General features: G+C 38.3%; 1 protein-coding gene and 1 long non-coding RNA gene across 3 annotated transcripts in view; one reads left to right on the top strand and one right to left on the bottom strand.

Annotated features, from left to right (window-relative positions):
- The first annotated feature begins 1043 nt into the window (after positions 1-1043).
- The window catches only part of COXFA4 (cytochrome c oxidase associated subunit FA4), a 298091-nt gene continuing 272340 nt past the window's right edge, over positions 1044-26794 (top strand). The window contains exons 1-4 of one of the 2 annotated variants that reach the window (XM_081535366.1): positions 1044-1190; positions 2567-2655; positions 3267-3327; positions 8431-8648. In XM_081535366.1, the coding sequence (XP_081391492.1) occupies positions 1149-1190; positions 2567-2655; positions 3267-3327; positions 8431-8487 (249 nt within the window). In that variant the 5' untranslated portion in view covers positions 1044-1148 and the 3' untranslated portion in view covers positions 8488-8648. Of the gene's footprint in view, positions 1191-2566; positions 2656-3266; positions 3328-8430; positions 8649-26794 lie in introns of those variants that run through there. The other variant, XM_081535365.1, reaches the window with a different exon arrangement.
- Positions 3267-5484, bottom strand: LOC145524015 (uncharacterized). Its single transcript, XR_014067020.1, has 2 exons — positions 4825-5484; positions 3267-4650 (listed from the first exon to the last, which is right to left on the bottom strand). It is a non-coding gene; the product is annotated as an uncharacterized LOC145524015 (long non-coding RNA).

The following is a 26794-nucleotide window of genomic DNA, read 5'->3' as shown; positions in this document are numbered from 1 at the left end:
CCAGCTCCAATTACTGGTGTGATCATTTGATTAATGCTTAAACTACATATGAGGTTGGGGTTCAGAGTGTCCTCGAATGCCTGGGAAGACTTTTGGGTTAAAAAAAGAAAAAGAAAAAACAGGTAAATGAGAATTGAAGTATTGGGATACCGGAAAAGATTATGTGTAGTGACAAGACCAATAAAAACATATTTTTAGAATGCAGTTTCAGACCCAGGCAGAGGAGAGAGTGGCACTGTCGCAAAGGTCTTTGTAGCACCTTTGTAGCCAGGCTCCTCTGTCCGTGAGAATCTCCAGACAAGAATACTGGAGTGGGTTGCCATTTCCTGCTCCAGGGAATATTCCCGTTCCAGGGATCGAACCCGTCTTCCGCATTGGAGGCAGATTCTTTACCAGGTCTGAGCCACCAGCGAAGCCCTGAATACTTAAGCGACGACCAGGAACGGTTTCCAGATCACATTGACAAGACTACCGCCATCTTTAAGTCATTTACTAGTTTCTAACTTCTGCCCTCAATGACAGTCAAGGACAGGAAGCAGCTGCAGTAGTTTTAAACCGCAGTCGCTGACCTCAGCGGCTAGAGACTCGACCTGCCCTCCAGGCGGCCGGCGGTCAGCAGCCAGAGGCGCCGCGCAGCTCCCCGAGCGGCTGTCAGGGCGGCCGGCGCGCAGCCGGCACGCGCGCCCCCAGCGTCTCGGCGCGCGGACCAGGCTCGTGGACGCCTAGCTAAAGCACCCGGCTCGCCGAGCTCAAGGCGCGTGCGTGCGCCTGCCCGCCCCCTCTTCAAACACGGGGCCTCCCGAGAAAGTGCCCGTGTAGTCAATCGTAGGTTTCTAGTTTTGACGCAAAAAATTACCCATTGAAAGTATGCAAGTCATAGGAATGAGACTGTTTCGCTTTGCAGTCGAACGCTGTTCAATTGGCCAGGTTAGAGCCGACGCGAGAGGTGCTGAGTCAAACAGGCATTACCCAGGACAGCTGCATCCGGGCCCTCTTGCCGCAGGCCGCCCTCTGAGCCAGGGGTCCTTCAGGTAGGAGGTCCTGAGTGACTTTGGACGTCCGCTCCTCCCAGGTGCGGTGAGTGCTTAATCTTCGGCCTTGCCGGTTAGTTTTTCTCTCGGTTTGGACTCGAGGCCTCTGTGGCAACCATGCTCCGCCAGATCATCGGTCAGGCCAAGAAGCATCCTAGCGTGAGTTCTTAAACCCTCTCCCAGTGTCTTCTCTTGTCTATCTTGTTAGGGGAGGCGGCTGCGTCAGTCCCTTGGGAGCTTCCTCCTTCAGCCCCTTAAGGTTTTCTCCGGGCTGGACCTTGCCTTACTCTGTCCTGTTCTCCTAGTTGCCCCAGGACCTTGAGTTCTGACCTTGCACGCCTTGCATCGTGGGGTTTGGCCTGACATGGGGGACGTGAGGGATATTCTCGGGCAAAAGAAAATGTTGGAACAGTGTGGTGGGCGGGCGTCCTTTTGCAGGTCGGTGGTACCTGGAGGGATAGTTGTGCGCTGCGTGGGTTAGACAGCAGGAAAGGTCAGGTATACTGTTTGTTGTGCTGTTAAAAGCCTTATTCTCACTGCATTGCACCACCAGGCCTTAAGGAAAATGTGAGGGTCTCTGAGTTTGGAATCCTCAGTTTCTCTTGACGTCTTGATATTTTGTGATATTTTAGGAGTGCGAAGTTTAATTGCGTTGAGTTCTTTTACATTTCACGTATTTTCCCCTTGCACATCAACGTCCGGTGGTCCGAAAACTCAATTACGCAGTCTTTAATTTGTATTTTTAAATCTGATTGCCTAACTGTGCACTAAGTGTGCTAGCAGTACGTTTCCAGAGATTATGTGTAATAGCGGTATTTATAGTAGGTGTGTTTCTCTATGCTTATTCAGACTTTGTTTAACAGAATTTTTGTTTTTCATAACGTTTGTATCGAAGCAAGCTTAAATAATTTGCCAAGAGCTTGTGTTTCAAGCCTTGATATGCGAGAAGCTGGAATTTAATGAGTGATGTATGACTATTAGGTAAAAAAGATGATGTGTTTTCTTAGAAAATTTAAAATTTCAATATAACGTTTTCCACGTTAAATCAGAATTATCTTCACAACCTTTAGAAATTCTAGAAATTCCTTTTTTTTAAACTATTGAACATCGTTAAAAGTAATCTTCCTTAAAAATGAAGTCTTTTTTTGAAACTTTTAAGACCAGATTAAAAAGGTGGTTTGAAGAGAAAGTAAATCTAGAGTTAGAACGCAGATTAGTGGTTGCCTGGGGCTGAACATGGGGATGCAGGTGGCAGCAGTGGCCCTGAGAGAGATTCTTGGGGTGATGGGAATGTTCTAAAATTGTATTGTGGGACGGTTGCACAACTTTATACATTTACTGGAAATCATTGGTTGTTGAAGTTAATGAATTTTATGGCATGTAAATCCCAATAAAGCTATTAAAATAAAAAAAAATGGTTAGAGATTTAGGAATCAGTGTGTAGAAACTACTGTAGTCTTTTTTGTTTACTTTTATCAGTATGTAGGTATTTGAAGATGACTGTTAATTCTCGTCTATTTTGTTTTGGCTTACAGTTGATCCCCCTCTTCATATTTATTGGAGCAGGAGGGACTGGAGCAGCACTGTACGTTGCGCGGCTGGCATTTTTCAATCCCGATGTCTGGTAAGTGTTTAAAAATGTTTAGAACTTTGATGGTTTACCAAACTGATTTAGGAACCTCCATCTTTCTATAGAGGCAGCGTCAAGTAGTAAAAAGAAGCCGAAATTTGCTGTCCTAAAGGAAGTTCAGATCCCAGTTCTACTGTTGTTTTCTTTTCTGGTTCATGAAATTATCCAAATTTCTCTAAGTTGCATTTTCTCATTGGTTGAGTAGAACTGCCAGTACCTGTTTTGTAATGTTGTGAGGATTGAGATAACAGTAACTTTATAAAACACTTAATCAAGGTTGCTAGTATGTTTTAAGTGTTTTTTGGGGGCTGTTTTTCTACAATAGGGAATGCTTCTTTTTTTAAATAAAGTTTTCTGTGACAGGGTTAGGAACAAGGATAACTGCCCCAAGGGGCTTTCTGTGTTGTACCTTTTTCTAACTTGTTACATGGGTTTGCTTATTAGGGGTCATATCTCTATTTCAACTCTATAATGAAAATAACACTACTTCATCCAATAGGAAATGGAATTTGATCTATTCAAAATGATTGCTTCTTGAATATAAAACTATTTTAAATAGTATTTTGTAACTTTAATAATTATATTGTTTTATATATTTCTTGTAGTTGGGACAAAAAGAATAACCCAGAACCCTGGAACAAACTAGGTCCTAATGATCAGTACAAGGTAAGCTAAAAATTGTTTCAGAATTGCTGCAAAGAGTATTTTAATAAATTTTGCTTTTTTTGAAATAGGAGATTCAAGTAAAACTCTATCATAATGAACTTTGAGAAATTGCTCGATTGTTTTGTGAAAATAAAATGGTATATTTTTCTAATAAATATCTTTTTAAGGACTTTTATTCACAGGCTTTAGAGTCTGGGTGGGAAATGAAGATAATGTCTCAATTCTGCTGATTTGACTAAGGGAAAAAAGAGATAGTATGGTTAACCTTTTCTCCAGTCTTGGGTAGTGTAGTGCAGTGAGTCTCAGACCTCGGCATACATAGGCATCACTGGAGAGGTTGTTAAAATAGATTCTTCAACTCCACCCCCAGCGGTTCTGATTCACTTGATCTGTTGTGGAGACTGAACATGTGCATCTCTGATAAAGTTTCAGATGATATTGATGCTGTTGGTCCATGGACCACACTTTGAGTAACTAATCTTGTGGCTGGTTTGGTTGGTGGTTTTTTTCTTTTTGGTATGGTTGACATATTTCAGGTGAGAATTTGTAGGAAGAAGTGAAAATCAGTTGAAACTTATATTTTACCATAAACTTTCTAGGTACACCTTTTTGACATCTTTCTGCAAAACTAATTTGTGAAACTACTCCTTCAAAGAATGATTTCATGGACTGAGGCTATTTACTTTTATTTATGTTATTGATACATAATTGACATGTAATATTGTTAAGTCTGATGTGTATAGCTTGTTGGTTAGGTGCATTTATGTATTACACTATGATTACTACAGTAGTGTTAGGTAACACCTTTATCATCTCACATAATTATCACTTTTTTGTGTTGAGAATAATTAAGAGCTAGTCTCTTAGCAACTCTGAAATTTATGATACTGTTGATGATAATCACTATATTGTGCATTAAGCCTCCAGAACTTGTTGAGCTACTAGTCACAAGTTTCTGTCTTTAATATCTTCCCAATTTCCCCATTCTCCATCCCCTGGTAGTCACCATTCTACTTTCCCTTTTTATAAATTCAGACTTTTTAGATTCTATTTAAGTGATGATCATACAGTATTTGTCTTTCTCTGTCTCAGTTACCTCACTTAGCATAATGCCCGTAAGGTCTATCCATGTTGTTGAAAATCTGAGACCATTTATTCCCCAGATACAGCTGTGCGTCCATGTAAAATTTTTGCATATACAAAGAAAAAATCCTTGTAGTGTCATAAAGAGTGTAAAATTTTTGCATATACAAAGAAAAAACCCTTAGCATGTCAAAGCTTTATTAGGATATGATTCATATACCATATGTGTGTACTAAGTCACTTCAGTTGTGTCCAGCTCTTTGTGACCCTATGGACTGTCACAGAGAGTCAAAGAGTGAGACAGAAGATGAGATGGTTGGATGGCATCACCAGTTCAATGGACATGAGTTTGAGCAAGCTCCAGGAGTTGATGATGGACAGGGAAGCCTGGAGTACTGCAGTCCACGGGGTCACAAAGAGTTGGACACGACTAATGACTGAACTGATTGACTGTAGCCCACGAGGCTATTCTGTCCATAGGATTCTCCAGGCAAGAATACTGGAGTGAGTTGCCATGCCCTCCTCCAGGGATCTTCTCAATCCAGGGGTCGAACCCGCATCTCTTATGTCGCCTGCATTGGCAGGTTGGTTCTTTACCACTAGTGCCATCTGGGAAGCCCTTCATATATCATACAGTTTACCCATTTAAAGTGTATAACTTGCCATGAATTTTCCACTGTGCTAGCCTCTTTCATCAAATACTAGCAGTTTCTTTGAGCACTGTTAGGGAGAAGTATCCAGAGCAAGGAGTGTCTAGGACCTTTTAGCAGATATATCTCCTTATTGTAGATATATACTGTCATTACTGATGACAGCAGCTTTTAAAATAATTATCACCTTTTGCAGACTCCAAGCCTTCTGCTCAACCTTCTGATTATAATAGCATTTCCAAATCTCCAACAGATTTCTCTACAAGAAACAAAAATGTTCTGGTGAACCTGAAGTGAGCCATCTAATTTGTGTCACATTTTGCCTCAAAATATGATATGCAAGCATCCTGTTTTTTCTCTCCTGTAAATTTAAGTCCATTCTGGAGAAAATGATTCCACATCCAATAAACTTTAAAAAAGAAAATAGCAGTAACAAAAAAACCCCAGGCCTTGGTCCTCTCACCCCAAGAGCATATTGGAATCTCTGGTATGTAGTTCAGAAAACTCCCCAGGTGATTAATGAAACTGATCACCAGTGTTTTAAAATATGGTGTTCATAGGCTCACAAAGAATCAGACATGACTTAGTGACTGAACAGCAACAACAAGAATATGGTAACACATGCCAGTATAAGGCCATGTAAGCTGGAAATGGAACGTTGCTGCAGCAGAAATCTAATGTGTGTGGCATAGATTGGGCTGTGAATAGCTACTGCTACTGCTAAGTCGCTTCAGTCGTGTCCGACTCTGTGCGACCCCATAGATGGCAGCCCACCAGGCTCCGCCGTCCCTGGGATTCTCCAGGCAAGAATACTGGAGTGGGTTGCCATTTCCTTCTCCAGTGCATGAAAGGGAAAAGTGCAAGTGAAGTCACTCAGTCATGTCCGACTCCTAGCGACCCCATGGGTCTGCAGCCTACCAGGCTCCTCCACCCATGGGGTTTTCCAGGCAAGAGTACTGGAGTGGGGTGCGATTGCCTTCTCTGGTGAATAGCTAAGATACTAGTATTAGAGCCTGGAAAAATGAGTCATATAATGGCAAAATATCTGATAAAGTGTCACCTGCTATAACTTGGAAAGCAGAGCTTGTGCCTAAAGAGTTCATTAAAGAAGATTTTGGAAAACAGAATGTTAGTAGACTGTTGTTGGCTCTACTTGCCAAGAGATGAGTTTAGAAGAATTGGGACATTTGCAAGCAGAAATAGAAGGGAACCAAGTCCAAAAACTTGTGAGCTTGGCATGTATAATGTCTACTACTGCTGTTAAACCTAAACAGTGAGGTAGACTAGATTATTCTTTCTCTGTCATTCACTTCCCCTCACCTAAGAGAATTTTTTTTCTGGCCCTTTTAACATCAGGTTTGGTTATGTGACTTGCTCTGTCAAATCAAAGAAAGTGATATCTGCCACTTCTAAACGAGCGTGGGGTTCCTCCATTGTTCTTTTCCATCTATCTCCTGAGACCAAATTGACAGTTAAGGGCTTCTCATTCAGCCCATATTAAATGAAAAGACCATAAAGCAGTCAGCTTAGAAAGGCAGATAATGTGAATGAAAAATAAACCTTTCTTGAAAGCCACTAAGATTTGGTGATTATTTTTTGCTATTTCACATTCTAGCAAAAGCTAACTAATACAAGAGAGGAGACTAAGATAGGATTTAAGCATTGAAGGTCTAGCAACACTTCTCAACGGGATCAAGTACCCTGAAGCCAAGATCAGAATATGCTGTGCCTTCCCAGCTGTTGTTTCAGATACCTCGAGGGTAGCTACCATTAAATTGAGGAAAGGATTGGGGACATGGAAGCTGAAAAATAAAGCAGATTTGAAAATTACTTCGACAGAGAACTCTGATACTGGTACACGGAGCCGAATAAAGCAAACATATCAGAATTCTGCTTAGTTTTGAGAAAATTAGCAAAAATGCTGTGAACTTTCCACTCTGCTTGGGTGTAGGAGCTTGATCCTGCTTCTGACAAGTCATATAACTTGATCCCAGTGGCTTCTTTTATAAAGAATGAGTAAGGTTGTGATAATTAAGATAAAACAAATGATTCTGCCTATAGTGCCTGGGATCTTTTAAAACAGCCCAATAAACATTTATTTCTTAAAATATAGCCTGCAGTTCCTTTTATAAATGTTGTCTTTAACATTTTATTAGTATGTTACAGATGAACAGTTGGTTTCTTTCAAGTCTCATTGTCTATTTCAGTTACTTCATAGGTGAATACTGTCAGAACAAAAGACTGCTTTATGACTGATTTATACTTTAATGTTTATAAAGTTTATAAATGTCTACGTATGTATCTCAAGGATAAGCTTCACAACCTGGGAATTTTTCTTTTTTTAAAAGTCAAATAAAATTAAGAAATTTTCAATTAGAGATCAATAAGTTAGGGTATGTGTGAAGAAATAAAAGTGAAGAAATAATGGACACATATTTATGAGCTTCTTGCTTAAAAACTGAAGAAAATGATGACAAATTCTGCAGTTTGGATACTTTTGGAGTTAAATAATATAGGTTTCAAGTAATTATAGCCTAGCCTCTTCAGTATTATAGCCTTATTTGGGCTTATTACGAATCCTAATGTTTCCTTAGTAGGATTGCTAGAGCAGTTTCAAGTATAAATCATTTTTTAAAAAATTATTGGGAGTTAGAGGCAGTTTTTAAAGAAATGATAGTAAAATATATTTCAAATTAAGTTGAATATAGGGAAATTTATGGAAATTAAAAAATTTCCAAAATACATTTAAATATATTTAAAAGCTTTTGTACCAAAGGTGGTAAAGTGTGAATTTGATTTTGATGCATTCTGGGTTAGGAAATTAAGGAAACTTCTAAGTGAAGGAGAGAGAAAAATGGAAAGAAAAGCCATCAAAGCAGGCCAGTTTTTATCTAAAAACTAACAGAAACAAACATGCAACAAAGCATTACAAATTTATATTATTAGCTGATCTTTATTGCTTTAAATCTTTCCCATCTAAATTATAGCACTTTGCTGACCAAATAGGGATGATAACTGATACTCATTCTGTTGGAGATTCACTCCTATACCTAATAGAGATGAAAGGAAAAACATAAGAACTGGAAGTATACGTCAGAAGAATCCATAATTATTCACTTGAAAAGAAGTTCCAACAGATCATACTGACTCTGCTTTTCTGAGGAAGATTGAATATTTTTACCTTACCAAAACCATTATTAAGGACTGGAATTTTAACATCTTTGTTTGAATGACTTTTATATTGTTAAATAATTCTAGTAAAAATTCATGTCTATAATTGTTACTATAGAAAGTGAATAAAAATGATCTTAAACTTCTATAGCATCTTTGTGTGTATGATTTATCTAAAATATCTTTTTTCTTTTCCAAGTTCTACTCTGTGAATGTAGATTACAGCAAACTGAAGAAAGAAGGTCCAGACTTCTAAATGAAATATTTCACTATAAAGCTGCTTAGAATGAAGGTCTTCCAGAAGCCATCCGCACAATTTTCCACTTAACCGGGAAATATTTCCCCTCTAAATGCACGAAATCATGTTGGTGTATTGTGTTGGGGTTTACACTGATGAATAAATAGTATGAAACTTGATGTGTGTCATTATTTAACGCTGAAACTCTACTGACTCTGAACTTCATAACTTAGGATATGGGAAATAAACTATTAGAATTTAAGGAATTTCTTGAATTTCTGTGTATTCGTGTAACTTGAAAATAAGACTTTAAGCAGCTCTAATAAGACACTTTAATTTGGGTACAGGCTGTTAACACTGGGGCATATTGAAGAACTGGAATTGTAAATGAAAGGTAGATTTGGAAGATTATTCAAGCCTCTTTGGGATTGGCGAGATGAAAACCTCTGAATTTCTGTTACTGGCTGATATTGAAAAATGTGCTTTTGTTAATACTGCTTTTTACTGTGTCATTCTCTCTGCTGAAAATTTTCTAGGTTGTCATTTGCCATGGTCTGGCTGGGGATTGTAGTTGTATCTGACTCCATCACTACTCACCAAGTGAGTGGCCAAGAAGAGCTCTTGAGAACTTCTGAGTTTTGGCAGGTTTTCAAAGGCTAGGACGTATGTTAGTAGCAATTTTGATCCAATGAGCAGAACATTTCAGTGGTGGCTAATCAAGAATTAGCCATGTCATATATCAGCTTTCCACTTGGTGTGTGTAGATCATGACATTGTAGGAGCTTCAGGAATTGAGTGAGACAATTTTAGATTTTAATATATAGGTCTACATTATAAATATTTTGTGTTTACAAAGTAATGGCACATTTTACTTGTCAGGAACTGAATTAAATGTTTATGTGAATTATCTCAAAAATGTTTTTAAACAGTAAGAAAACCAAGACCAATTAAACCAAGATTAAATTATTCAAGTTCATTCTACTAGTCAAATGTGAATCAGTTATCCCTTGGTGTCTGGGAGATTTGTTTCGGGAACACTTACTGTGCGCTCCCCGCAGATAACCAAAATTCACAGATGCTCAAGTTCCTGATATAAAATGGTATAGTGCTGTCAACTCTCTGTATCCCTGAAGGCAGAACACATGAATGTATTTGAACACAACTATTTGTATTTGAACCCAGGTAGTCTTGAATGTAGAACTGACCACTTTAAGCTCCTTATCTTTTGATAATGTTTATCCTCAGAATTTCTCAGCCTTGCCATGGTTGACTTTCTGAGTCAGATGTCAGATTGTTTGTTGTAGTAGCCTATCCTGTGCATTTTTATTTTAGCGTGGTTAGTAGTGACCTTGTCCTCTGCCTTATATGCCAGTGACATTCTCTTCTGGAGAACATATTGCCAAATGTTACCTAGTGGACAAAATTGCCTCATTCCCACCGGTGTCGGGAACCACTCTGGATGCTTTGTTACAAATCACCTCAAGGTTTAAAATTATGCAAAGAAATACAGGGCTTTAGTTATAAATACCTAAATCAAAAGACAAAGATTTTATTAAGTAGTTCCAAATAAATGCCTTAAAGTAGTCATAACATTTTCTAGTACTAGAAAATTGTAAGTCTTTTAAGACTCGTTAATAATCTCTTTGTGGTCAGTATTTCTGGACTTGCCCACATAAAAATGTAAAGTTTGGCATGAGATATGTCTTGAAGAAACTACATCCAGTTACCACTGTTAAAGAAACCGAAGTGGCAATGGAAGTTGACTGTCACTTAGGACTGCATCAGATATGAATGCTGCCAGGAAAATAGCATGCCATTTTTTTCTCCCTTGAATGAAGTTGTTTAGAATTATACTTTTACTGTACTGCTTATTTAAATATACGGCAGACTACTTTGACATTTCCTCATCTTAATGAGGTCAGGCAAAACTACATTTCAGGACAGATGTTGCCTTGGGTAGCATTTTTGTATATTTGAAAATTGCCATTTTCAGAATTGACAGATGCTTCCCAGGAGGTACTTGAATCAACCCTGAATGTTCATTGAGAGGACTGATGCTGAAGCTGAAGCTCCAATACTTTGGCCATCTGATGTGAAAAGCTGACTCGGGAAAGACCCTAATGCTGGGAAAGATTGAAGGCAGGAGAAGGGGATGACTGAGGATGAGATGATTGACTCGTCAAGCGACTCCATCACTGACTCAATGGATATGAGTTTGAGCAAGCTCTGGGAGGTGGTGAAGGACACAGAAGCCTGGTGTGCTGCAGTCCATGGGGTCAGAGTCAGATAGGACTTTGCGCTGAACAACGACATGGTATTTGAAACAAGAAGCAAGCAAGAATTATACTGAATTTTGCTTTTTTCAAGTCTATTAACCCAACCTGATCAGGTTTTACCCTTACACTTAACTAAAAATGCTTTTGTTTTGGGCATTAATGACTGCCACGTTTCTAAATTTAAACGATTATCATTGCTCACTTTGACCTAATAGAGTTTACCCAACTCCTTGAAATATTCCTTCACTGTCTAGAACAATGTGCTTGTCTTTCTTTTACATCTTTGGCTTTTCTACTCAGTCTGTTGGTGATACACTTTTGTTTCCATGAGCTTTTAATATTGGAGTGTGCCAAAGGAAAAAAAAACCTTTGGACTTTTTCACTATCTGAACTCTTCATCCAGTGTCATGTCTTCAAGTACCATCCTTTGGCTGTTAAAAGTAATTTTTCAGACCAGGTCTTTTTTCATGTATGTTTGTGTGTGTGTATCTATTCACTTGACCTCTCCATGTGGATGTCTTAGAGGCATCTTTAAGATGTCCAGTATGAACTTGTGAACATCTGAATTCCTGCATCCACAGTCCTCAGTCCCACTGTTTTCAATCATGTCAGTTTATAGGGACACCATCCTTGGTAGTAGTTCAGTCCAAGATTCAGTCTTCATTAACTCTTCAACACCCTGTATCTGCTATATTTGAGTATGTTTACTGTACCTTCAAAATAATACCCAGAATCTCACTATTTTCAGCACGTAATTTCCCCACTATCACCTTGGTCTTAAGCCATCATCTAACATGAAGTATTAAAATAACCTCTCAACTGGGTCTCCCTGTCTACAATCTGTTCTTAACAACAGCAGCCAAAGTGATCTTTAACGCAGTACTCAAAAGTTATCTTTGATATATTTCTTTGTTCACTATCCACCAACATTTTCCTATTTTACTCGGTAAAAGCTAGATTGTTTTGCTGCTAAGTCGTATCTGACTTTTGCGACCCCATGGACTGTAGCCTGCCAGGCTCCTCTGTCCATGGGATTTCCCAGGCAAGAATACTAGAATGGATTGCCATTTCCTTCTCCAGGGACTCTTTCCAACCCAGGGATCAAACCCGAGTCTCCTGAATTGCAGGTTGATTCTTAACTGCAGTAAAACTTTCTGACTACTTTTTAAATATCTTCCTCTACTAAAATGTACACTCTATGAGTACAAGAATATTTGGCCATTTTGTTTGTTGATATATCCTCAGCACCTGGAATGGTACCTGGCATATAGTTGGTGTTCAAAAAATATTTGTTAATGAATAAAGGACCAATTCATCAGGTGTCTAGAGTGGCTAATCTTAAGTTGCTATGAGTGGTTTTGATGGAGGCAGAGAACCAGAATTAGAAATATGAAATACCTTTAGTGAAAGGACTCTGAACTATAGTTTACATCACCAATCCCAGTGGATAAGTTTTTAATAGGTCTTTTAAATTTTCCAACTAAAGCATCATCTTTATACTGAAAAACATCTACCCTGGCATTTCAAGCTTATTCTCTTATTGCACAACATTTTAATTAGGATGAATCTGAATGAAGGAAAGGTTAGGTACAAGCACAAATAAAACTAGATGAGTCCTCCTTTCATTAAAAGAAAAAATTCCCAAAGTCCATATACCACAGTTGCCATTTCCAAAAGATATCCATTTTGTTTTTTCCCATTTTTCTCCTTTCCAGTTATAAAAGCAATGCATACTCAGCATAACTAACTCACAGAAAGCATTTTTTATATATCCAAGGCTTTCCTTTAGTGGTGTCAGAGAATATGTTGGAATGCTACTGTGTTACCACTCTCTCAAAAATGCTCAAATAGGGCATGCAGGAGCTTTGTTATCTGAACAAATAGCAGTTACTGTAGAGCAAAACAGAACCTCTAAATTTGAAATTTAAACTTCAAGTAAAAAATATACATAGAAATTTTATATATATATATATATATATATATATATATATATATATGAGTGTTTCCCATTGTAGCAGCTTGTCCCTTTCCTCTAGGGTGATTGATAGAATTCATCTTGGAGGAAATCTCCACTTTTCTTGAGTAGGTAGAAGGTAAAAAAGACAAGAGAAAGGGTTACAAGATGGCATCTCATATCAGGATGAAACTCATAACACCAGTGGGTAACATCATTGAGCCAGGGACAATATGTATTACTTCATTTACTAATTATAACATTGTAAGGCTGACTTAGTACTCAACCCTCTCCCCCACCAACTTTTTTAGACAAATGAAGAAAACAAGACATAAAAATATGCCCAGGGTCATATTTAACTAGGAAGTGGTATAGAGTCAAGCTTTGAATCCAGATAGTTTGACTTCACGTTCATTCCCTGAACCTGCTAGACCTGTCTCATAAGGTTGTCTTTAGAATTAAATAAGATAATATATGTAAGAGGCTTAATATATCTCCTGGCAGAATAAGTATTACTTAAATATTATATAATTTGTATTATAAAGCCTGGAGTTCATTTCTTTCTCTCCTTCCATCAGAAATTTAATGGGAAACTTAAAAGCCATATTATAAAAAGCTTAAAGGAAAGAAAAGAACTGTTCAGTAAAAGCTTATCCAACTACCAACAATCTGATCCAGTAATTTTTTATTGTAAATATCACTGATTTCAAGGTGACTCCCCTTTTATACCAGAGCTATAAGTCTAAGAAGTGTGATTTATGTTTCTCCCTAGGTTTGCTCAAGCAATGCTTGCCCACATAGCATGCCATAATAATGTTCCACCCTCTCTGATTTGCATTATGACTCCGTGAATTAAAATCTTGTTATGTAGGTCATTTCTCCTCAGTTGAAAATGATACTGAGTTAATCCATGCTTGATATTGAAAGAATTTTTTGATGCTGGTTGAATGATAAATAGCATCTGGAAAAATTTATCTCAAGTCTTTTTCCCTGCTATTGTTTTTTTAATCTTAAAAGGCAGCAGCTTGTATACTTTATACTAAGCTTTTCTGTTTGTTTCTAACCAGAGCTTTTCTAGGAAAAGAGTTAATACTATACAAGATTTTCAGACTCCATTATGATCCATCCTAAATAAGGACACTTTACAAAGTTAATTTGCTTTAGACTGGTCAAAAAGTAATTTATCCTTCCTTGTTATATAGTGTATTTCAACATCTTAAATTACAAAGCAACTTTGTTAGGAGAATCTTGTTAAATTGCTAAATTGTTAAATCCTATCGTTTTCATACGGCATTTGTCTCATGTTCCCTCCTGAAGCTGGAGAAGGCAATGGCACCCCACTCCAGTACTCTTGCCTGGAAACTCCCATGGACGGAGGAGCCTGGTAGGCTGCAGTCCATGGGGTCGCGAAGAGTCGGACACGACTGAGAGACTTCACTCTCACTTTTTACTTTCATGCATTGGAGAAGGAAATGGCAACCCACTCCAGTGTTCTTGGCTGAAGAATCCCAGGGACGGCGGAGCCTGGTGGGCTGCCGTCTATGGGGTCGCACAGAGTCGGACACGACTGAAGCGACTTAGCAGCCCTCTTGAAGCAGTGGTGTGCAGGTAAATGTTTAACAACCAGCTCTCCAGAGGGGAAAATCCTGATTTGTAGCGTTTGCAGATTTCTGTGGTTGGCAGATGAAGGCCTTCCCCTAGAGTAGTCCACCTATTAATCCCTGGAACCTAAGAATAAATTTGTTTATATGGCAAAGGAGAAGTAAAATTGCACATGAAATTACTGTTGGTAATCAGCTGACTTTAAAATAGGGACATTATCCTGGATTATTCAGAGTCCAGTGTAATCTGAAGAATCCTTAAAAGTGAAAGAGGGAGTCTGAAGAGGAAAGTCAGAGGGAGATGTGACTATAAAAGAATGATAAAAGAAATGCAATGTTTCTGGCTTCAAAGATGGAGAAAGGAGATCATGAGCCAAGGGATGTGGGAAGCTTCTAAGAAGCTGGGAAACCTATGGAAATGAATTCTCTTAGAGCTTCCAAAAAGGAATTCAGTCCAATGAATTCTAACTAATATACCTGTGAGATAGCATTTTGTGTTTTAAGCCATTAAATTCATGGTGATTTGTTATAGGAGCAATGGGAAAACTAATACATCTACTGTGGCAAAGTTTAAGGTACCACCTTGTTTTTATCATCAAAGGTTGAAAAAGTGAGAGAAGAATTAGCTCTTAAGAGCTGATGTTGAACTCATTCTAGCACGGCACTGAGTGGACTCAAATAGGAAATGTTTGTTCATTTTCTCCTTATAGTTCATAGTAGAATAATAAAATCAATAAAAAGTGACTAATTGAAAACCTCTTCCTATCATTAAGCTATTTGCTAGTATTTTCTTTTCTTTTTGGTTTTTTGTTTTGTTTTTCCTTAAAATCTAAGGTAGCTGGAAGGAAGGAAATGGACATCTAGGGAGGGGAAAGAGAATGGGATGAGGTGATCACAATGAACAACTCTTGAGGGTGACGATAGTACAAATGATGCCCCATTTAGCTGAACAGAATCAAGTCCCCAACATGCTTTGAGATTTTTACACAGATATGAAAACTGCTGCTCTTTTATAAAGTGTTTCTTTCAAATTGTTCACTAGAAACTAAGTAAAAAAATCAGGATTATATAGAGAAAAGAGAACAGGGTTTGAATAACATAGAACTTTAGTTACTATCCAGCCAAAAAAATAAATAAATAAATTCAAGAGATCAAAAACACCATAACAGAAATGAAGAGGGCCTTTGATGGGCTGTGTGTAAACTGGACAGAACTGAGGAAAGAAATCTCTGAGCTAGAGGATATATGAATAGGATCCTTGGAAACTGGAAAGCAAACAGAACAAAGACTAATAAACAAAAGAATATGCAAGTTGTGTGGAACAACTTCACACATACGTGTAATGGAAATAGAAGGAGAAAAAAGAGAGACAGGAGCTGAAGAAATACTTGAATAATAATGACTGAGAATTTGCCAAAATTAATGTCATAAGCTAGCTCACAGATCCATGAGGACACTGAGCAGGTAAATGCCAAAAAAGAAAAAACCTATCCCTAGGCATATTAAATTTAAACTACCAAAAGTCAAGGATTAAAAAAAAAAAATCCTAAAAGAAGCCAGAGGAAAAACAATTACTTGTAGAGGAACAAGAATTACATTTAGCTTCCCTCAGAAACAATGCAAGCAAGATGAGAGTGGAGTGAAATATTTTAAATGTTTTGAGAAAGAAAATGCATCTACCCAGAATTCTGTGCCCTGCAAAATTGTTGAAAAGTGAAGGAGAAATAATGACTCTCAAACAAAAGCTGATGGAATTCGTTGCCAGTAGATCTGCCTTGCAAGAAATGTTAAAAGAAGTTCTTTAAGAGAAGAGAAATAATGTAGGTCAGAAACTTGGATTTACTCAAAGGGAGTACATGGAAGAAGGAATAAAAGAAGGTAAAATGAAAAGTTTAATTTTCCTTCATAATTTAACAGATAGCAGTTTGTTCAGATAATGCTAACAATGCATTTATATGCTGTGGATTCAATGCAGCAATGTATTTACATGCTATAGATTCAGTGTAGCCCCAATCAAAGTCTTGGTAAGTTATTTTTGTGGATATTGACAAACTGATTCTAAAGTTTTTGTGGAGATGCAAAAGAGTCAGAATCACCAACACAATATTGAAGGAGAATAAAGTTGGAAAACTGACAGTACCCATCTTCAAGGCTTACTAGAAAGCTATAGTAAGCAAGATTGTGTCATGCTGGAAAAGAAGACATAGATTAACGAAACAGAATCAAGAATCCAGAAAAAATTGTACAGCCACTTCGGAAAACAGCTTGGTGGGGTGGCAATTTCTTATATAACTGAACATACTATAGGAGCCAGATATTCCTCTCCTTGATATTTACCCAGGAGAGTTGTAAACTTGTGCAGAAAGACTGTACATGGATATTTATAGCAGCTGTCAAATAATAATTGTCAAAAGTTGAAAGAAACCAAGAAGTCCTTCAGTAGGTGAATGGATTAAACTGTGGTACATCCTATAACAATTGAATATTATTCAGCACTAAAAAGATATGAGCTATCAACCCATGAAAAGACATGGAAGAATCTTGAATACATATTGCTGAATGAAAGAAGCCATCCTGAAAAGGCTCCATTACCGTATGAGTCCAACTGTATGATACTCTGAAAAAGACAGAACTGTAGAGACAGTTAAAAGTTCAGCAGTTGCCAGGGATTGAGGTAAGAATATGTAAATAGAATACAAAAGATTTTTAAGGCACTGAAAATACTCTGCTTGGTACCATAAAGGTGGATATGTGTCATCACACACTTGTCCAGACCCATAGGATGAATAGCAAGGGTGAACCATAATGAAAACTGTGGACTTTGGATGATTGTGATGTGTCAGTTTAGGTTCATCAGTTGTAACAAATGTACCATTTTGGTGGAGGGTGTTGATAATAGGGATGGGGGGTTATGCATATGTAGGGCAAGGGCTATATGGGAAATCTTTTTGTCTTCCCCTCAAGTTTTCTGTGAACCTAAATCTGGTCTAAAAAAATGAAATCTTATTAAATCTTTTATTTAAAAAATAAAATGAAGAGGAGAAAAGAAAGGAAGGTTAAAAAAAAATCCAGACTGTGACTTTCAATCTGCAATTCTTTTCCCCTTTGTGTCTCTCATAACACATGGCCATGGACTTTATATTTATGATGGCTACAAAAACTTTATAAGTAAATCTGCTTCCCCATTTCACACATCTTGATTGTTGCACCGAGGTTTTCTTTGTATCCACGAGAAGAGTGTCCATGTCTGTTTTGTTTATCCTTGTATCTCCAGGGCCTGACAGTGTCTGCACTTAATAGACCTGCAAGTATTCATTGATTGAATATATAGAACATAATGTGATTGCAGAGGCTTTTGATTTATAGACATTTTCTGAGTAATAGTATAACTTAATTTGTAGATGATAGTTGAATTTTGAATGAGTGTTTAGAAGTGGAAACTCAAGTGCTTAGATGCTATTAAAATGAAAATAAAATGCAATAGAATGTTTTTTATAAACACCCAAGGGTTTATATATGAAACATCAATAAAATAGCTATTGAAAAACCCTAATTACTGAGAGTTTACCATGTAGATACCTTATATGATGTTTCTACATGGAAGCTACTAATTTGAATTACTCTAGAAAAATAATGTATATAGGCATTTTTAGTTTATCATTATAATATGGTGATATACCCCTTCTTAGTAGAATCCCACAGTGCCTAATAGTCATGAATAAATTTATAGACTTGTTTTTCATATTGAAGCAAAACGACTATGAACAGGAAATATCCTCTTCTTTTAGTTTCCTTACTGCAGGCGAATAAAACAAAGGACCTAATGGATAGTGAGAATAAATTACTATATGGAGAAATAAGAACTGTATGCCTATGACTAATTTTTAGGTCCATAAACAAGGAAACAAAAATAGATCATACTGCTGGTCCATATTGGTATAAAATATAATTTTAATTCTAGTTTTAAAGTTGATTTTCAAATAAGTATAATTTTTTAATTCAGCTAAATGTTGCCAGAAGAAGAAAATCAGTTTGGTATTTGCTGGCATATCACTTTGTAAACATGATCACAGATCATAAATTGCAAGAAATACAGTGCTATTTATTTTTTAGATTGCAGTGAGAATTAGTTCACTGGAAAGAAAACAGAAAGACATTTTAGCTAATTTATATTGCTTCTTAAAAGCATAAACCTAATAAAATGCTATGTTAGGAAAGAAAAGCTTAGAAAGCAAAGAACATGGAGAAACATTGAATAATCAGACTGCTAGGGATAAAAAGTAAAGCTTAAGGTATTAGGAGGATTAATTTTGCTCTTGCTTTCTGTAATGGACAGTGAGGGGAGGGAAGGGAGCTCTTGTTTAAATGTGCAAGGCTGTTTATATTGGTTATCTCACTTTTTTTCCTCACATCAGTCCTTTGGGGCTGCTGTTGTTTTACTAATTTCAATATCAAAAAAATAAAGTTCAAGGAGGCTGGTTGAGTAAGTCACACTACCATCTTATAAAAGCAGGCATTTGAATCTAGATCTACATAGCTCCAAAGTCCTTCCTCTTACCACCTTCCTCTTACCACTATTTTCAGCTGTGCTTATCAAGGGGTGCCAAACATTTGAGTCCTGACGCCACAGGCACAATGATCTGGCATTAAGAATCCACAACCTGGGGGGAATGGCTTAAATTTGCCTTAACTGTAAGCTTGCTCTTTTCATTGCCTTTGAGTATTTTTATTCTTATGTTAACAGATGAAGAAATTGGAGTAGAGAAGTTAAGCAAATTATGGTTACACAGAACACAAATTGCTGAAATGCGATTTGAAATCAGGAATGGTACCTCCAGAGCACACAAACTTAACTATTGTGCTAAAATGTCAGGCCTTATGGAAGAGGAAATATAATCCTTTCTCCCTACCACAGCTTTCATTATCTCCTGGTGATTTATGCTGCTTATGGGAAGGTGGCTGAGGATAAGGGGGTGAAGTGGGGAGGGGAGTGTAAAGGGAAGAGAACTCAAATGCAGTTCTTTAATTAATTACTTTGGTGTTTGTTTCATGGCTCATACCTGCTTTTGATATATGTTCTGGGAGACAGGAAAACAAAAGGTATATTTGGATGGTGATAAATAGGAATATAAGGTATAAGGTTTTTAGCATGAGGTATGCAAGCTGGTAGTCAGAGATAAGACTAAAATGTGTGTTGAGGACAGATCAAGAAAGGAAGAAAAGATAAGAGTGGATTTTATATGGTGGTTGAAGAGAAACATTTATGATGGATAAAATTAAGAGATTTGCTTTTGGAAGATTAATCTGGCATATTTGTACATGTGAATTTGAGAGAGGAGACATTGGAATCAAAGTCCAACTGAAAAGATATTTAAAAAATAATTTAGACTACATGTGTTTATTAGGGAAATATTACTTGTTAAAACAGAAAAATCCCCCTATGTTAGTCATCTCAGGCTGCCATAACAAAATACCATACACATAGTGGCTTAAACAAAGGAAATGTATTTTCTTGCAGTTTTGAAAGCTGGAAGACTGAGATTAAGGTGCCTGCAAGGGTTGGTTTCTGGTGAGAACACTTCCTGGTAGGTAGCCTTCTCTATGTTATGACATGCCAGAGGGAGAGACAGCAAATTCCCTGGTGTCTCTTTATGAGGCCACTAATGCCATCATGAGGACTTCCCTGGTAGCTCAATGGTAAAGAATCCACCTGCCAATGCAAGAGACACAGGGGACGCAAGTTTGATCCCTGGCTTGAGGAGATTCCCTGGAGAAGGAAATGCAACTCACTCTAGTATTTTTTGCCTGGAGAATCCCATGGACAGAGAAGCCTGTCGGGCTACAGTCCATGGGGTCACAAAAGAGTCAGATGTGACTTAGCGACTAAACAACAACAATGCCATCATGAGCCCCACTCCCATGACCTAACCCCAATCATCTCCCAAAGGCCCCATCTCAAATACTATCATACTGGATTTTAGGGCTTTAACATACACATTTTGGGGGAATATAAACATTCACTCCATAATACCCCACATCTTCATGGCTTAACTGAATAGAATTTAATGAAGTTTGACATGTTTTCCTTGGTGGGAAGTTTTCAATATGGGTCATGTTCAAAGTTGAGATTGATCCCTACATGATACATAATAGTTTCTACAGCAAGGAGTGAGTGTAGTTTTTTCTATGCTAGGTCTGAACATATGTCCTGTTGATCTAGAGACTTAAGAATTATGAGATGAACTCTCTGCCTCCCACATACTCAATGATATAATATATAATCGTATATGAGACCAGATAGTCCCAATAAACATATCCATTCAGAAAGAAGACAGAGTAGGAACACACATCAGTCTCTGGTCCATTAAGGCTCTAAAATCTCTCCATGTTATGAGAATCCCCTTCCCTAGGGATAGGGAGCGTCCCTTGATTGGGTAATTCTAGCTTCTGGGAGATGCAGCTCAGTCCATTGTTCTCTGTATTTCTTAGGTCTTTTCTTTTAAAGAGTACTTTTCAGTATTTCCCTTGGTCTCATCTAAAATAAATACTGGAGAATATGCCCTCCCTGGGTGCTGAGTAGCCTTTCTTGAACCTGCTTTTTGTCTGAGGAAAGTTAGAGGCCAGGGGTTGTTCTAAGACTCTAACAGTCTCAGATATTTCTAGTCTAGGCTCATGATTTATTTGACAGAAAAATGCTCTTTTAAACTTAATAAGTGTTTAATCTGATTCCAGTGACTTTTATATGCCTATAACACACCTGCAGCTCTTTTAAAGACATAGATACATTTACTATATATCTTTTCTTTCTAACCACCTTCTTCTTCTTTCTATTACTCTCACTCTCATCTCATTATGATCTCTTGGTGCTTCACCTTAATTGGAGTACCTTCAACTTATCAGACTCCTACAGCAGAAACATACCCTTAATTTATTTACCTTGGGGCATTTTGTCCAACTGAAACTATTTACTGGGTGCCAACTCAATTTATGCACAAACCTTAGCTTTGATATTTGCCAGAGGCTCAGTTTTAATCAGTTTTAATTCGCTGTTTTACTATTTGAGTTTGAGGAGAATTACCGCTTTCAACTCTACAAATCACTGAATTTCTGTTTTCTCTCTAAATCATATATTTCTGCTTCTTACCAGCCAATTCTTTTCATGAGCTTCTCATTTTCCTGTGATATCTCATTGAATGTAGGCAATGCCAACTAGAACGTGTTGCTAACCTTCGTTTTCCAACCTTTTCCTTTAGGATCACAAGTTTGTTAGGTATATAATCTCCCATACAAGTTATTTCAGGGAACAGGTCTGCCAGATGTTTTGCCATGGCATAGTTTTTGGACAAACATATTTTCAGCCTCTGAAAAGACTTTCCTCTTCACCTGTTGCCTGAACCCAGTGTCACATTTGTAGATCAAATTGTCAACATTCACTGGTTTATAGAGAAAGTAAGAGAATTCCGAAAACAATCTACCTCTGTTTCATTGACTATGCTAAACCCTTTGACTGTGTGGATCATAACAAACTGTGGAAAGCTCTTAAAGAGATGGGAATACCAGACCATCTTACTCATCTCCTGAGAAACCTGTATGCGGGTCAAGAAGCAACAGTTAGAACCCCGTATGGAACAACTGATTGGTCAGGATTGAGAAAGGAGTACAACAGGGCTGTCTGCTGTCATCCTGTTTGTTTAACCTATACACTGAGCCCATCATGAGAAATGCTGGGCTGGATGATTTACAAGCTGCAATCAAGAATGGTGGGAGAAACATCAACAACCTCAGATAGGTGGATGGTACCACTCTAACGGCAGAAAGTGAAGAGGAACTAAAGTGCCTCTTGATGAGGGTGAAGGAAGAGAGTGAAAGAGTTGGCTTAAAACTAAATATTAAAAAAAACTAAGATCGTGGCATCCAGCCCAATTATTTCAAGACAAATAGAAGGGGAAAAGGTGGAAGTAGTGACAGATTCTTCCTCTTGGGCTCTAAAATCACTGTGGATGGTGACTGCAGCCATGCAATCAGAAGACAATTGCTTCTCAGCAGGAAAGGGGTGACAAACCTAGACAATGTGTTAAAAAACAGACATTAGTCTGCCAACAAAGGTCCATATAGCCAAGGCTATGGTCTTCCCAGTGGCCATGTACAGTTGTGAGAGCTTGACCGTAAAGAAGGCAGAATGCCAAAGAATTGATGCCTTCAAACTGTGGTGCTGGAAAAGACTCCTGAAAGTCCCTTGGACAGCAAGGAGATCAAACCAGTCAATCTTAAGAGAGCTCAACCCTAAATATTCACTGGAAGGACTGATGCTGAAGCCGAATCTCCAGTATTTTAGTCATCTGATGCGAACAGCCGACTCATTGGAAAAGTCCATGATGCTGGGAAAGATTGAGGGCAGAAGAAAAGGGCATCAGAGGTTGAGATGGCTGGTTGGCATCACCAATGCAATGGACATGAACTTGGGAAAACTGCGGGAGATGATGAGGGACAGGGAGGCCTGGCGTGCTGCAATCTGTGGGATCAAAAAGAGTTGGACATGACTGGGCAACTGAACAACAACAACAATTGTTTTGGCAGCACCTGACTGGAAGGTACTAATTTTTACATTTTTCAGGATAGGCTAGATTATAACATAGAAACGAAACTCCCAAATGTCAGTGGCTTACTAAACCAAATTTGTTTTTCTTTCATGCTACATGCTTACTGTGAGTTAGGTAAGAGGTTCTGTTCATAGTAGTCACTAAGGAATCAAAGCTAGTGGAAATTTCAACCAAATACTTTCTTCCAAAACCATAGGATAACCCACCTTTTCTCATTTGTTTGGATATTTCCCAGTCTTAGCACTGAAAACCCTGCTTCCCAGTCAAACCAGAACAATGTTTCTGGTATTGTTCTGATCTTTCATCTGGAACTCCTGTGTCCTAGAGAATCACTCAGTTCTGGGAAATTTGAGGTAATTGGTCACCTGACACAATCACTACAGTAGTGGGAAGGAAATGTTATTCTTAAGCCATCAGACTAAAAATGACATCTGCCACTGTTCCTTCCTCTCATTAGTCAGTGTAAGTTGGATGGTATTGTCTCAAATCAAAGTGGGCAGAGAAGAGCAACTGACCATGTGTTTACAAGGTAGGGTCAGAAATATTTAGCAAACAGCACAAAGAACTACCACAGGAAGAAGACAAAGTAGTTTAATAAGCAGCTGGTTGGATTATAACATATCAAAGAAATTGTGGCAGTTTAAGATATTAAAACATATGAAAAGTTATGGAAATAAAATCAATATAAATATGATAAAAGCTGGTATTTAGAAGGAAACCTAGAAAATAAATTAGATCCCAAAGATAACAGATCTGCTTTTGAACTATAAATTTAGCAACAAATACTTTCTTGGTTCTAGTTAGTATGTATACATGTACATTTGGTAGTGGATATAATACATGTAGAATTTTAAGCTCAGTTACTCTCTGAGAATTTTGGAGAATATATGAGCAATGAATGCAAATCAGTCACTTGTAAAAATTTCTCTTTCTGAGCTCTGCAAATGTGAGAATGAACTAAGGATTTCCAAATTTATCAGTTACTAGAGTATAGGTACAGAATAGTGTCTAATCATTTATTCATCTAGGGACTAGACCTGATAGACAGAGTGCCTGATGAACTATGGACAGAGGTTCGTGACATTGTACAGGAGACAGGGATAAAGAAAATCCCCATGGAAAAGAAATGCAAAAAAGCAAAATGGCTGTCTGAGGAGGCCTTACAGATAGCTGGGAAGAGAAGAGAAGCGAAAAGCAAAGGAGAAAAGGAAAGATATTCTCATCTGAATGCAGAGTTCCAAAGAATAGCAAGGAGAGATAAGAAAGCCTTCCTCAGCGATCAGTGCAAACAAATAGAGGAAAACAACAGATTGGGAAAGACTAGAGACCTCTTCAAGAAAATTAGAGATACCAAAGGAACATTTCATGCAAAGATAGGCTCGATAAAGGACAGAAATGGTATGGACCTAACAGAAGCAGAAGCTGTTAAGAAGAGGTGGCAAGAATACACAGAAGAACTGTACAAAAAAGATCTTCACGACCCAGATAATCACGATGGTGTGATCACTCACCTAGAGCCAGACATCCTGGAATGTGAAGTCAAGTGGGCCTTAGAAAGCATCACTACGAACAAAGCTAGTGGAAGTGATGGAATTCCAGTTGAGCTATTTCAAATCCTCAAAGGTGATGCTGTGAAAGTGCTGCACTCAATATGCCAGCAAATTTGGAAAACTCAGCAGTGGCCAAAGGACTGGAAAAGGTCAGTTTTCGTTCCAATCCCAAAGAAAGGCAATGCCAAAGAATGCTCAAACTACCGCACAATTGCACTCATCTCACACGCTAGTAAAGTAATGCTCAAAATTCTCCAAGCCAGGCTTCAGCAATACATGAACCGTGAACTTCCAGATGTTCAAGCTGGTTTTAGAAAAGGCAGAGGAACCAGAGATCAAATTGCCAATATCCGCTGGATCATTGAAAAAGCAAGAGAGTTCCAGAAAAACATCTATTTCTGCTTTATTGACTATGCCAAAGCCTTTGACTGTGTGGATCACAATAAACTGTGGAAAATTCTGAAAGAGATGGGAATACCAGACCATCTGACCTGTCTCTTGAGAAACCTGTATGCAGGTCAGGAAGCAACAGTTAGAACTGGACATGGAACAACAGACTGGTTCCAAATAGGCAAAGGAGTACGTCAAGGCTGTATATTGTCACCCTGCTTATTTAACTTATATGCAGAGTACATCATGAGAAACGCTGGGCTGGAAGAAACACAAGCTGGAATCAAGATTGCCGGGAGAAATATCAATAACCTCAGATATGCGGATGACACCACCCTTATGGCAGAAAGTGAAGAAGAACTAAAGAGCCTCTTGATGAAGGTGAAGGAGGAGAGTGAAAAAGTTGGCTTAAAGCTCAACGTTCAGAAAACTAAGATCATGGCATCTGGTCCCGTCACTCCATGGGAAATAGATGGGGAAACAGTGGAAACAGTGTCAGACTTTACTTTTTTGGGCTCCAGAATCACCGCTGATGGTGACTGCAGCCATGAAATTAAAAGACGCTTACTCCTTGGAAGGAAGGTTATGGCCAACCTAGATAGCATGTTTAAAAGCAGAGATATTACTTTGCCAACCAAAGTCCGTCTAGTCAAGGCTATGGTTTTTCCAGTGGTCATATATGGATGTGAGAGTTGGACGGTGAAGAAAGCTGAGCGCCGCAGAATTGATGCTTTTGAACTGTGGTGTTGGAGAAGACTCTTGAGAGTCCCTTGGACTGCAAGGAGATCCAATCAATCCATCCTAAAGGAGATCAATCCTGGGTGTTCATTGGAAGGTCTGATGTTGAAGCTGAAGCTCCAATACTTTGGCCACCTCATGCGAAGGGTTGACTCATTGGAAAAGACCCTAATGCTGGGTAGGATTGGGGGCGGGAGGAGAAGGGGACGACAGAGGATGAGATGGTTGGATGGCATCACCGACTCGATGGACATGGGTTTGGGTGGACTCCGGGAGTTGGTGATGGACAGAGAGGCCTGGCGTGCTGCAATTCATCGGGTTGCAAAGAGTCGGACACGACTGAGCGACTGAACTGAACTGATTTATTCATCTATCAACTTATTCAGTAAGTATTTATCTAGTGACATAAACTGTGGATGCAGAGACAGAAAATGTAGACAGAAAATGCCCCTCTTCTCATTGGAGGAGACAGATGAACAGGTAAATATGTTAGATTGTGATAATTACCATGAGGGGAATAAACAGGATGACTAGATAGAGAACAAAGAGAGAGGGCACAGAACGGGTGGAAGTATTTTGATTTGAATCATAGGGAAATTTCTCTGTGAGGAAGTTATATAGTAGGAATAAGCTGCCAAGGGAAGAGCTGGAATAGCTGTATAGCCACAAGTGTTAGCAAGTACAACGACACTGAGGTTGCAGTAGTGCAGTAGTAGTGTTAATCGCTCAGTCATGTCCAACTCTTTGCTACCCCATGGACTGTAGCCCACCAGGCTCCTCTCTCCATATTATTCTCCAGGCAGGAATTATGGAGGGGGAATTGCCATTCCTTTCTCCAGGGGATCTTCCTGACCCAGAAATCGAGCCCAGGTCTCCTACATTGCAGCAGATTCTTTATTGTCTGAACCACCGTGGAAGCCCTGAAGCTTCAAAGGGGAACCAAATAAAGCCAATATGGTCAGAGTATAGCCTTGCGAAAATTGATACAAAAAGAAGTAGAAGAAGAGGTAAGAGCCAGGCCAGGGTAAAGAATTTGGACTTTATTCTGATAATAGATTTTTATTCAGTAAGTGATATGATCTGCTTTTTGTTTTACAAAGAATAATCTGATTGCTGTTTGGATTATGGATGGAAGAAGACAAGAACAAAGGCAAGGAGACTAGTTACAAGACACTTTTTAACAATCTTGGTGAGACATAGTGGACTTTGAATTAAG

This window comes from Giraffa tippelskirchi, chromosome 10, assembly GCF_054371585.1.
Source record: "Giraffa tippelskirchi isolate mGirTip1 chromosome 10, T2T-mGirTip1v1.2.pri, whole genome shotgun sequence".
NCBI lineage: Eukaryota > Metazoa > Chordata > Mammalia > Artiodactyla > Giraffidae > Giraffa > Giraffa tippelskirchi.
Note: the sequence above shows the minus strand (reverse complement) of the source record. Positions and strands in the feature narration are given on the sequence as shown.